The 13,321-nt window shown below is 41.2% G+C and overlaps 1 protein-coding gene across 3 annotated transcripts; it reads right to left on the bottom strand.

Moving 5' to 3' along the window:
- Nucleotides 1–483: 483 nt before the first annotated feature.
- LNP1 (leukemia NUP98 fusion partner 1) lies at nt 484–11,921 on the bottom strand. 3 transcript variants are annotated; one of them, XR_015799342.1, is made up of 4 exons: nt 11,556–11,921; nt 5,018–5,260; nt 3,470–3,672; nt 2,863–2,995 (listed from the first exon to the last, which is right to left on the bottom strand). XR_015799342.1 is itself a non-coding variant. In XM_014885712.2 (3 exons), exons 1-3 carry the CDS (start codon nt 11,700–11,702, stop codon nt 2,795–2,797), a joined length of 591 nt encoding a protein of 196 aa, XP_014741198.1. In that variant the 5' UTR covers nt 11,703–11,921; the 3' UTR covers nt 484–2,794. The 3 variants fall into 3 exon arrangements, 2 of the variants coding, with proteins under 2 accessions (XP_014741198.1, XP_088012331.1); XM_014885712.2 differs by lacking the exon at nt 3,470–3,672 and having other exon boundaries at nt 484–2,995; XM_088156205.1 differs by lacking the exon at nt 2,863–2,995 and having other exon boundaries at nt 3,038–3,672.
- Between the last annotated feature and the right edge of the window lie 1,400 nt (nt 11,922–13,321).

Below are 13,321 nucleotides of genomic sequence, written 5' to 3'. Positions count from 1 at the left end.
CCAGCTAGCCTGACCTGCTGGAAGAATTCACAGGAATGAGCATTTTATCAGACCACGGTCCTCCACTTGTGAGAAACAGCAAGTTTAATATTTCCTTCACGGGTCCCTGAATCACACCAGTTTTTCCGCTGGTTCCTCCTTCTGTTTCATGTTTTCAATATTTATTAGTGAGCATATGGATTTTTCATCCCTTTGTCTTCACTTCCCACTGAAGTCTGAACTCCTCCATGCCCAGGGTTTGGACTCTGATACAACTTGCAGCCATCCCATTCTTGGAAAGGGCAGAAAAAGCAAACAATGTTTGCCCAGGAATGGGTGTTTGTGCAGAAACTGCCTGCAACCAGCCCCGTTGCTCTAGGAATTCGGGATGGAATCAAGGCAGTGACTATTTTTTATGTCAGTCACAACAGAACTAGTGACCCACTGTGAGAATGGAAACTCTTTGGAGTCTTTCTGACTACATGTATATTCCATTCCCTGTGGAAGCACAACGTCAGATGAGCCATTGCAATCAGATTCCTCTTTGGATGGTTACCTGCATTCCCAAATGCCCGATTTGTTATGGAATACTCGTTCATTTCTGTGGAGAATGATTTCATTCCATCATGCAAGCTTCAGTCCATCTAACTAATACTAATGCCTCAGACTGGAAGGGACTGAGCTGGAAAGGACTGTTGGTCTAATCACCCATGATTTAGAGCAAGAGAGAAGAGTTTTTAGTAAATAGAGGGCACTATGTGAAAGCTTGTTTCCAGTCACACTATGGGCCAGTTCAAAAGCACATAAACACTTACAGACTTTCCCATCAGAGAGATGGGATTCAATGGAACACAGGGGAGCTGTTTGCAGACAGAGCTGCCCAGCTGCCCTGGTGGCAGTGAGGCTTGTCTGTGCTTTCAGGGAGATGGTAACCAGCAAGTCAGAGGCAGCCACACAGGGCTCTCCTATTTTAGCTCTGGTGTTTTCTTTCCATCAGGTGTGGTGTACAACCAGCACGCTGGTCCTATGAACACAAGCAAAATCTGGTGGGTGGGGCCTGTTGTGTTACCTGTCTGTAAAACACCAGGAGGCAGCTGATGGCCTGAAATCCAGGCAAAGCTGATGCAGCCATGGCATTCAAGATGTGAGGACAGGCTGCTACCTGAAAGAATGTATGTGAAAGGTTTTATCTGAGGAGCTCAGACACTGCTGGCCATGTCCTTTTCTATCCAGACCCTTTGTAATGCAGTCTTCAGATTATGATTGTAAAGGAAAAGTCGTATCTATTTAAGTTTTGTCTGACAGAATAACTTTGTAAAAATTCAATCTGGATTGGAAAGGACAGGAACTATGATAGGAACAACATTTTTCCATTATTATATTTATTAGTTTATAATATATGTTACCAGGCAACAAGCAATTTACAAGCATCAGTAAGGGTCCAATTGCTTTCTTATATATCCTCCAAAGCCTTACACAAAAAATCCAAAGAGAATCTCCTAATGGATATAAGTGTTACAAAGTTTTAAGGATGCCCTAAGCTTTTAAAGGGCTGAACATTCAAAAGTAAGGCTCTAAGGTAATTTAGTAAGATCTTTGTTAATTACACAAAAATCACAGGAAGAATATCCATCAGACCTTGACTTTCACTCATTACTTCATTAGTCTTCACTCTTCATTAACCATATTATCCAAATCAGGCTTTCTCCATAGTAGGCCTGGGGAGATTATTTCAAAAGAGAGCAGGGTTGCATCTGCAGAGAACACTGGCACTTTGAAGAAAGGGGGGCATAGGGGGACTGTGGAAGTGCGTATGTGTTTGTGAGCATGTGGAAATGAGATTTACACCTGTGTTGAGGAGATCCTCAGCCAGAGGAACAGTGTTTTCCTAGGTCCTGCTTACCAGAGACAACCAGTTTGGCCCCAATTTTGGAAAACGAAAAAGAGTTGCAATGCCTCAGCAACCTCTTGAAGAGATTATATAGGAAATAGGAGAGATAGAACGTCTCTGGTTTTACTGGAGAATTTTCAGCAAGGCTCAAATGTTGATGAAGCAAAAGTAGAGATGTAGCAAGAAGCAAGATACAGCTACCAGGCAGTAAAGTAGTAAATGGAGAGGGGAAAGGCCACAAAAGAAGCAAGGTAACAAGGGTAAAGTTGGGAGAAAGAACTAGTTGTGTGAATGGAGAAATGGGACAGAGGAAATGGGAGAGGGCTGGGAGATGTCAGTGAAACGAGCTACAGTGCAAAGTGATAGGAAAAGTAGAGAGAAGTGAGACATCAGGGAGGTGCAGAGAGAGCATGGGCTTTTCTTACATACATTTGGAGCTGAGAGATTTTCAGAGGAAAAAGATACCTGTTTTCAAGACAAATCTAAGTGGATGTCAGGGCCAGGAAGCAGTTGGCTGTTTATGTGTACGTTTTTCTTCTCAAACCCACCAAATAGCCTGTTTTTGATTAAAAGAGAAACATAAGGCTTTGCATGGCTCTGTAATACATAGATGGAGGTCTCCTTTTAAAAAAACACATCCACCACTGTCCTGCTGCATGCTAAATATGCCTAAATCCTCTTATGGTGGTTAATCTCTAACTTGGATCTTGCTACTGATCCACTCCTATGTCAAAGGTCACATTTCTAAAGGCAAAAGTAAAGAAAGGAAGGTAGTAACATTGTGCCAGTGGTGCAGTTGAATTTTACTTTTATTTTACAACTTAGGGGCTATTCTAGCTAATAGGCCTCTTCTAGTCAAAACAGAACAAGAATGCTCCCTCTGCTCTTCAAGGAGAGTGTTAAGATTGATTATCTCAATGCATTCTAGCTGCCTGTGCATACATAACCTTTCTGAATGCTTGCTTGCAATGGAAACTGTTCGCTGTATTTTGCAGGTACTTCTGAACTTTCAGCTTCTTCTCGGTCTCTCCTTGAATCTGATTTCTCTCCCATTTTCTTATGAGACTTGCTTCTTCTCAAATGCAATTTTTCTCTTTCTCGTCTCTCTTTTGCACCTTCAGGTTGCTAAAAGGCAGGGGAAAAAATAGCAGGGAATTAAAAGAGACTCCTACAAGAACAAAACAACAACAAAAAAATCAACAACAACAAAAATAGTCCATTATTTTATTTCACTATGTAATAAAATATTCCAGTAACCTGCCTCACCAAGACAGTTTTACCATGATGGGCTCAAATTCACGACCCAAGCCAGTCAACCTAAAGCTCAGCAAGAAGAAACATACATTCTTTGATTTTACTCTGTATATGATAGGAGGGTCACAGGCTTAGTGGATTTGAAGAGGAGAGCAGACAGGAGGGAGAAAGGGAGGAGCTCGAGATTTCAGCCCAGACTCCATGTTTCTATCCTTTCATATGTCCATCTTTACCCCCCTGAAGGCTGCTCAGTGCTAGCTGCAAAGACTTCACTGAAAACAAGGTCTGAAGGATCAAAGGCACGTTTATATAGAAAAGCAATATGCAGGGAAGAAGACGAATTACCTTTCCCATACTGTTCACCTGTCTGATCATGGTGGTTTGCACCCACAGAGCTCTGAACGTAAAAAACTGCTCCATTTGGAGACACAGGTTTAAGCCCAAATTTTCTTTCAGATCTCTGACTTATTGTTCAGTTCTTTGAGATTCACAAGTCCTTCACATCTCCCAAACTTCAATTGTAACTGAGGGAATGGCAACAACTTGGTCTGTTTGAAAAACAGATTAAAATACAGCTCAGCACACACTTCACTGCTGATTACAGAGGAGCACTGGAATCCATTATTTTAACTAGAACCAAAGTCATATTTAATACATTATATGCACTATACCTACTCATACATCAGCTACAAGCTCACAGACTTCCTAGCCACAGGCATTTCTTAGAAATTATAAATTATAAACCAGACAACCACTGGTGAATACTGGCACATGAGGCAATGTAAATTTCCAAATGAAATCAATTGAATAGTTCCTGAAGAGAAAAAAGATTAGGAATGTGCTAGAAATTTTGACAATGGTGTAACAGTGCTGTCATCATCATAATTTCTCATATTCTTAGAGGACTGGTCATGCAAGGACTCTAATTATGGCATTGATCATGTAATTATGCTGCTTATCTTTTGCAGTGTAAAGAGAGTTGAAAATTACTTTTCCATACAAATTGTTAGTGTCAAGAAACTGGGAAAAAAGGATACTTCCTTCTGTAGTTATTTGATGCTAATGTCAGGTGTTATTCAAGCAGTTTTTGAGTGGATTGACAATTTGATACTGTTTTTCTGATACTTAAGAGTGAGTTAGGATTTATTACCCTTCCATTGCATGGTACAGCAGATACTATGTATTATAAAAATGTATTAAAGTGTCATAAACAAAAAGTTGTTATTGGCTATTTCATCAACACACACCAGACAAAATGCTCATGGCTCTGGACAGAATGATCGAGAGAAGGATGAAATGAGGGGAGAATCCCCTGCTGCCTGCATTCCCTTTCAGTGAAAATATGTTCTGCTAGTTACAGCAATAGCTGCTGCTGCAGCTGTGTGGTGACACTGCAGAAAGTGGATGGATGAAGTCTTGAGGGGTAAATGAGAGGTCTCTCAAACACCAGAGTATCTTACAGTATTAATTGCAGTATTACAGATAACTCCAAGTAGGTTAAGTCAGGTCAGCAGCAGTGAAAAATTAAGCTGAGTCTTGCAGAAGTTGCAGCAGAAGTGAAGTAAACCTGGGTTTGTATTGCCATGTTTTGTAGCCACAGCCATAGAAACTTCTGAAAGCATTGCCACATGAGCCAGTGCAGTGTCTCATTTTGGGGATAAACATTCCTGAATAAGCCTAGACAGTAACACCATATCAATAATCCTCACACTGATGATACAACTTTAACCTTGTTTGTGCTACTTGTAGTAATTTGAGACCACATAATATGAGAAACTCCAATTGGAGTTTATTTCTGCACTTCTCCCAGCAAAGTCACAGCAATTACGCAAAGGATGAAGCTGATTTGATTGTTTGGGCTTTTTTCTTCTGTAGTGATCTTAAGTTACCTACCAAAGAAACTGAGCGTTTGCTTTTGAGATGCAGTTGCTTTTCAAAGGACTCTGCAAATTCCTGAATGGAGTTTGAGCTTGTGTCTGGACATGAGCTGTCTGCTGAAGGTGTTCTGCTTGCCTTCCTGTGGCAGTGGCATTTGACATCTTGGTCTTGAAATTCCTTGGAGCCCCTGAGGTGGCCCGAAGATGAGCCTTTGGCAGAAGCATGAAGTCGTGTTGCGTGGAAGGAGGAAAGCTTGGCCTGAAAAACAAAAGGTCTTTGTTGACTATTGAATAGTAAAGCAGAACACACAAGGTAGATTTTTTTTCTGCCACAGGCACTCTCCCAAACAGTCGTGCAAAGCGAAAGAGCTTTTCCAGAATTCTGGGGGGTTTTTTTGTTTGTTTGTTTGGTTTTTTTTAACTGTAGGAGAATCACACTGCCAAGAACTTGCTTTCTGGAGGCAGCAGCAGAATTTCTCCTGGGTTTGAGGATATAAGTTTTGTCACAAAATGAACATTTCAAATGTAAAGTGGTCAAATGTAAATCTCTTAGTGTTCACTGACACTAAAAGGAACTGGGACTCTTCATAATCTCACAAACTCAGGCCTCACACCTGCCTGCAGTTTCTAGGCAGGACTCTCAAAAAACACTACCCAGCCTTTTGTGGCCACCTGAGTCAGAAAACAGATTTGACCCACGGTGCTCCAGGTTTTAACAGCTGTTTGAGTTTAGAGTGTGACAGTAACCATTTCTTACCCAGTTCTGCCAAGTTTTCAGCACGGTTTACATGCAGACAAGATGCTCTATTGCCCAGCTTTGAATTTTCTGCTGCTTTCTTGGCATATTTTCTTGAGCTAATGAAGGAGCACTTTCAGGGTAGTGAGGGACACACCCCTACCAAAGAAGTGGAAGGAAACAGACTTCTACAATTATATTTGCAGGACTGAAGTGGGGAGTGAGTAGATGGTTGTTTAGTTTCTGTGTGATTCAATTTTCTGAGGCCTGGCATGCAGATAAAAGCTATTGATCTGCATCAGCTGTGTTTAATTGAATATCTGGAAAGGAGATTACACTGATACAGAACTGCTGTGTCCTGTGGAGTCATGTATTGGTGGCTTTAGAAAGGAACAGACCTGTAGAAGAGAGGGGTGAGAAGGCAGAGACACCCCACACAGAGTCGGGGATACCCCAAACCCTGCCAGCTGTTGATGATTTTCAGAATGAGTAACTAAACACTGGTAAGATGCAGATGGTGAAAGTTGTGAGAGATGGGAGGTACTGAAAATTACACCCCTGCAGGTGTGAGATTAAAGCACTCCAGGCACCCAGCTGCTGCATACATTTTTGAATGCATATTTGTTTTGGATGTTAAGAGGAATTTCTTCACAGAAGGGATAACCTGGATGGGATAACTGGAATGGGCTGTCCAGGGAGGTGTTGGAGTCACTGTCCCTGGAGGTGTTTAAGGAAAGACAGGACATGGCACTCAGTTCCATCGTCTAGTTGATGTGGTGGATTGGTGAAAGGCTGGACTCAATGATCTCAGGGATCTTTTCCAATCTAGTCGATTCTGTGATTCACTGTTTTGTACAAGCCTGGTGCTAGGCCTTTAGCTCCTAAGTAACCCTAAGAAGTTCTGCTGGCTTTAAAAGAGCTGTGATAGTTTATAACAAAGGAAGGTTTATCCCACTAGTTTATCTGCAATGCTTTCTAAGAAAATCCAGTAGAAAACCATACACTCAGCACAGGGTTTGTGGTATGTGTGTGTTGGTTGTTTTGTTATTTTAACAAACAAGGGAAAACTAAACTAACTTGGTATAGTGTTCACGTGAATCTACAAACCTTGGACTGCAAGGGACCCAAAACATGTCCTGCACACAACTTCATTCACTCTGGCCCAGATGGTGCTATAAATGTATTGGCACAACAAGGACCTTTGCAGCCTTTCTCTGAAGAGGGAGGCTGTACATTCACATGCTGTGGCTACATCACATTAGACAAATGAGAGATGCTAAAAATAATAAATCTCACTCCTGACAGAAGTACCTAATATTAAAAAGTGCTTACAAAATACATGGTATTGGCTCCATTTCTTTTTCCAGGCATAAGCTTACTATGTCCAGTATTATGGACTGCCTCTGAGAGTAGTGTTAATTATTTCTGCCATATTATTTTTACTTCAGTTTTAAACCAGTCAATACAGCTGCAAGTTCTGCAAGGTCATATTGTATTGTCACTTTAGAAAGCATCAAAGCAATCCCATTGTGCTCGAGAGACAGGAGCATGCATTCCATGCCAGGCTCAACAAGCTAAATGTCTTCTCTGTCATTTTAATGGCATCAACATATATTCTTCCCTGGAAACAAAAATCGTCTCATGGTAAAAATCACTGGTATCTGTTCCTAGAGAGTTTGGGAAAAAACCCAAATCAAACATAGGAGGACAGCTGAAATGGGGGATTGTATTCTATCAATTTTGTTTTGCAAAGTCTGTAAATGTTTCCTTTTACTAAGAGATTTCTTTTTAATTTCCCTTCACAGATAGAATTACAGCTAAGCCCTTAACAAAAAGACTCCAGTTTACCTACTGATATGGCAGCAATGGTCCAGAAAAGGGACAAGCTTTCCTCTGAATTGCCCATCTGCCTCAGTGGGCTAAGGGTAAAGCTACACAGACAGGTCTATGCAATTATATTACTGTGACTGTGCTTTCTCTCACAGTGCCTTTGCATGATACATTAAATTCTCCATCATCAAAATGGGGATTTTTTGCCAGTGCTGGGAAAGCCAAAAGCACTAAGGGATCAAAGGGGTTGTTCCTCATTCCCATTAGTAGTCTTTTTTCTCTGTGCATAAATCCCACTCATGTTCAATGTACATATTTACAAAAGAGCTAATCTGCTAATCACCCATCTCAAATACACAAAAGGTACACAAACAAAAATACTTCACACAACAAAAATTGTTGTCAGTATAATTTGCCTTATCTCTTTCTCATTTTCTGTTGTAGACAAGTTAATTGTTTACATCTTTTGAGCTTGAGTTGAGAGCTTGCACAGCTGTCAGTAGGAACAATAATCTTCAGTGTGTCAGCACAAGTGCTCATTGTTTGCTGGAGTTTACACAATGACCCGAGTATTTTAGGGATGTTTTGGAACATCTCATATTCAGATGCTCTCCCATGGCTTCATTTCCTTTCGAGAATCTTACAGACAAGCATATATTTCTTAAAAATGTTTTGGTCTAGCCTTCAATTGGTCTATAGTAAAAATATTGTTGTAGATGTTCAGTCAAGTTCAGGTTAAATTAAATGTCAATACCATCAACAGCGGTCGTTTGTTCTGCTCTCACTCTCAGTTGTCTCAGCAATTTTTCCTGTGAGCAACAATGTACATTTGAAGGTGGATACATGTATAGGGTTGTAAACTTCTTCCTAGTTTTCCTTTGCCTCTAGTGTTGTCCTTACAACAAAATGTCCGGGAGGTAAAATGTGCTCTGAACCGAGATTATTTGGGTAACTAGAATGTGTCAAGGAAAGTCATAGCTGGAGGCTTCAAAAAGAGGATCAGTTAGTCTAAAGTTTGCCAAGGGAACAAGTTAAATAAAGGACATGGAAACAGCTGACTTAATTATCCCCAGGCAGTTTTTAAATTCAGTGTTGGCTCACAGCAGCATACACAGGTCTAAGCATTCCCAGGAGAGTGGAGTTACACGTTGTTTTAGTCTGACAGATTGGAGTTACTTGTTTTAGCCTGACTTGCAAGTGACCCAGTGAAGGATGAATATAATTTTGTGTTCCTCTCTGCAAAGCGTAAATGACTATAGCAAAAGCATTTTGCAAAGCTCATCTCAGTAGTGTTTGTGAGATACACCAAGATATTGGGGGGGGGGGGGGGGGGGAGAAAACTGTTGTTAGTTTGGAGTTACTCTTCAAAGCTTTATCCATATTTAGGATGGGGACTGTACCATGATAGGATACCACAGGATTTTATTTCTGTCTTTGAGGTGGGAGCAGTGGCTTCAATATCTCACTACAGCACTACAAAGACCAACACACCAGTTTGGAGCTGAAAGTGATTTTCCAGCAGAACCACCTTTAGTGTGCTACCCTGAGAGCACTTTGCTGTGCAGCACCAAAGACTGTGGTGCAGAAGCAGTTCACATGGGCAGGACTGCTCTGCTGCTGATGTCCTGAATACCAGCATTAGTTATGAGACCAAGTGAGCTGGCAGTGCTCTTTTGGCAGTACCATTGTACCTGAACAAGGAGCTTTTTCCAACAGTTATGTCAGAACTTGCTGACTTGATTTTCGTCTAGACAGTGGAGTTATCTCAATTTTCAGTGTTGAAACAGAAGAAAGGGTACACTGTGACCTGCTGTGGAGGTATTAGCTTTCAGAAGAGATGCATTCTAATCTCAGTTATTATTCTGCCTGATAATTAGCACTGTTCTGATAAAATGAAGACAATATTTAAATAACAGTACCAGTGTTTTGAATCTTACAACAGTTATAATTTGGAATAACTGTGCCAAAAACACACATTCAGGTGCAATGGCTCCCAAGTTACTGCTCTCAACAAGGAGATGCTCTTTCTGGAGGTATTCCCAAGGCATCAATATTGCCCATTTGTTTAGCTTCTGGCTTTGGTTAGAGAACATACTAGTGCTCTTTACTTCCAACTACTCAACTTCCAAATCAAGAGTTCATTTCAAAATGTATCCCCAAATCATAAAATCCCCAGACAGATCTTCCCATCTCATTCCTCCAGTCAACATCTGGCACTGAGAAATAAAGCAGTTAAAATTTACATCTTCTATAATGAAACTAGTGGAGCAAGACAAATTTGAGTCAAGCATTAATGTAAAGGCCAGATATCATTATACGTAATATCTTTAGCTTGTTAAACAGTAATGTTAAAAAATCAGTCTTTCAGCTAACTTAATCTAAATTCTAGATATGGATTAAGGAATGCAAGTATAGCAAAGTATTTGAATAGCTATTAGCTAAATATTTAAATAGCTTCTGAACAAACTGACTATAAGGACATGCTTCAAATGAAATGTCTATGCATGCACAAATACAGACACAAATCTACCAGATGTGTTCAGCACCTTGCTGAATGGAAAGAGATTTAAAGTACATCCTTATACTCCAGTTTCTCTGGAGGCCTAAAGAAATCACATATGCATGGATCTCTGAGTGAAAAAAAGTAAAATACAGTAAAATTAATTAACCTCTTTCCCCTGCCATTAATAAATGTTATGTATTCAGCGTTCTGATGGAATAGAGAGGCAAAGAGTCTGTCTTACAATCTGTGGCAGAGGTGAAATATAAGAGTAAATAATTTAAATAAATAAAAAAATAAACAAATGTGGCTTATCAGACCAGAAGTTATGAATGAAGGTTACCTCTCCAGTCTGTACATAAATTCAAAGAGGGAGGAAGTGGCTTTGGACTCCTTTGTTTTCTTAGGCAATTTCTTTTGGAAGTGAAAAATTCCACAGCTTAGAACCTGACAGCTGCAGAGGAAAAGAACTTGCAAGGTGGAAACATAGAATGGTACCAAAAACAGTTTGGAAAATATTAGCTGTTCCTCCCCAGTATATAAGCATTTGCTTCATTGCAGACATCATGATCTAAGGGTATAAGAAAAACTGGTTTGTTAGGAAACATAATATCTTTGTTAAGACAACTGATGTAATTGGGAAAAAAGGAGACAGGTTTGGACCACCTAAATATTCTTTTAAGAGCTGAAATGAAAGCAACAATCTTTGAATAAAGGGAAGACTGTGAACAGTTGTTTTCAGTTTAACTTAATTTTGATAATCACTTAGACAGTTGTGAGCTGCCTTCTGCACATGAACCTGCCCTTTCCCAACTGTTTTGTTATAAGAATAAATAATGTACTTCTACCTTAAAATCTTACTTCACAGTTTAGTAAGCTTTGTTATGTGTTGTATCATTGTTTTCAGGGTCAGATATTTTAAAACAGGAAGGACTACATCTTCTAGCTTAAAATAGAAGTTATATTTACCTGAAAACAGGTAAGTCCCAAGGGGTAAAGGGTAAAACATCCTGGAGACAATATAGTTGCATAATTAGGTCCAAATCCTTGTAATACATATGGAGTTGTACCGTTTTTCACATGAGAACAGACTCGTTACAGAACAGTCGTTAGGTACACAGGTGCAAAATGTTCTGATCTCTGCCAGTTGTGCTGAGCAGCCAGCACACAGAGTAATACATAACTAGTATTAGTAGTACTGCAGTAATACATAGTTGGGCAGCTATTACATGCTTCTCCTTACATTTCTGATCTTATCATCACTTATCTAGGAGTTTGCCAGTTTTCTGTATTCCAAGATCCCAGAGGCTGGACCCTGTTAAACAGCTAAGTTCAAAAAGCAACTAGCAGCTGCCAGCAGGAACTGAACTTACTTGGCAAGGTGTCCCATACTCCTCATACATCCCTGGGGCCGAACCTCTGGGGATGGAACTTATATTTATACATATACCACGTGCACACCCAGAGAAAGCTGCACACAGCTCTTACCGGCAGGGATGATCTCCTTTCGCTACAGACTCGTGGCTGACGTTTCTTGTGGCCTCTGCCTTCTTTCTCCTCATCGATCAAATTGTGGCCCCAGAAGCTGCTCATCCATTTTGCAAAGAAAATATCATCATCCTCATCATATTCCATGTACAGATGCTCCAAACTTGGGGGGGTCTCCCAACCAGGCAAGGCAAAGCAAGGTCAAATTCCACCACCGAACCTATAGCTTCACACTGTTATGCCAAGAGGAGACACAGTTTCAACCACTCTTTCTGCACTCCCTCCCCAAAACCTGTCCCAGTGCAGCCCCGGGCGTTGTCTAAACATAAGGTCAGCCCTTTCTCATCTCTTTTCAACAAGGTTTCCTTTAACCTTTCCATTGCAGCCATGTCCAATATGACACTGCCGCAGGGGGTGGGTGGCAGGGCTGTGGCTGCTCCCTGTGTTGCTGCTGAGTGCCCCAGCTGTCAATACCAATGCAGACTTGCCCACAGTTACATGCCTGCGGGGGGCAGACCCAAAGTAGGCTTGTGATTTTTGAGAAGCAGAATTGACATATTGATGTTGGTCAGAAACTGGCACAGCTGCTTGCAGAGACCTAGCTGGCTCTGTGGGAGGGATCACAAATGGCCCCTCTTCTCCTGTCGCTCTCTCTCTCTCCTGACTTCTGTTGCCTCTGCTCTTCCTTCAGTATTTCAGAAACATTGTTTGTCTTTGTAGAAATCCTCCCTGAAGCAACTGCTCATTCATTTCTGGGTTATGGCAGACAGTGTAAACTTGCAGCTGCTGCTTTTCACCTGAGTAATTTCATCTGCTGTATCAGGGGTATGGGAGGCCCTGCCTCACTTGAATGTGCCCAGGGTTAAAATGTGCTGGTTCTTCCTCACCAGCCCTGGGTGTAAGCCATACAGGCTCTGCCTATACCACAGAACCAATAGGACCAGGAAATTACTTCTAGCCCTCAGACCAGTATCTAAACTGACCACACGTACCTTAAGTGGTATATTTGCTGAGGGTCTCCTTGAGGCTCTATACTGTAATTATAGTGGCTGTAATCCTTTGTTGTCATTTTTGTGTCTCCTTTATTTCAAAATCTCTGATATAACACAAAAACTGTTGTAGCTCACTCAACTGTTGTCTGCGTGGTATGAAACTGGAAGAGGTGTTACATGATTTGGGATGTGGCAGGAGGAAAATGAGGATTCTAAGGCTGTAGAGCCTGTTGGGATGGTGTTGGAAGACTGCATGGGAGGAAGAAACCAAATCTAACTTCTTACTGGAAGCAGTCCTTGGTGTGTGCTGGTGTTCTTCTGCTGCCCAGGCATTGCTGTGGAGACGCTTGGCCTTGGCCAGAAATAAACTAAAAAGCTTGCTGGTAATTTAGCATTACAGAGAATCAGTGGTCCAGCATTAAACCTTTTCCCCGGCCTGTTTAGAACTACAGATGTAGCTACTAAACTCCAGTTTCATTCACAGGGATGTATGTGTGAGGTATAAGTACAGTGTGGGACTGTTCATTCACGGATGCCTATGTGCCAAATTTTACCCTGTCCAGAGCAGGTAAGAGTGTGATTAGCAGAGAGACCTGAGTACATGGGTGTGCAGATGGCATTCCCTCAGATGTTCTGTAGGAGAGCTTGGAGACACAACCACGCCTGAAGCAGCCTGGACAGGAGCAAGAGGAATGCCTGCAAAACAGTACAGTAAGTAGACACCTGAAGCAATGAAAAGGATGTGTAGGCTGATTTTCTAGGTGGGGAAGGACA

The sequence above is a fragment of the Sturnus vulgaris genome, chromosome 2, assembly GCF_052056855.1.
Source record: "Sturnus vulgaris isolate bStuVul1 chromosome 2, bStuVul1.hap1, whole genome shotgun sequence".
NCBI classification, from domain to species: Eukaryota; Metazoa; Chordata; class Aves; order Passeriformes; family Sturnidae; genus Sturnus; species Sturnus vulgaris.
Note: the sequence above shows the minus strand (reverse complement) of the source record. Positions and strands in the feature narration are given on the sequence as shown.

Coding starts and splice junctions, on each gene's coding strand:
- LNP1 (XM_014885712.2), bottom strand. CDS start 11,702: ATGGAATATGATGAGGATGATGATATTTTCTTTGCAAAATGGATGAGC. Junction 5,261..11,555: donor AAAGGAGATCATCCCTGCCG/GTAAGAGCTGTG, acceptor TTTGTTTTTCAG/GCCAAGCTTTCCTCCTTCCA. Junction 2,996..5,017: donor GCAAACGCTCAGTTTCTTTG/GTAGGTAACTTA, acceptor CCTGCCTTTTAG/CAACCTGAAGGTGCAAAAGA.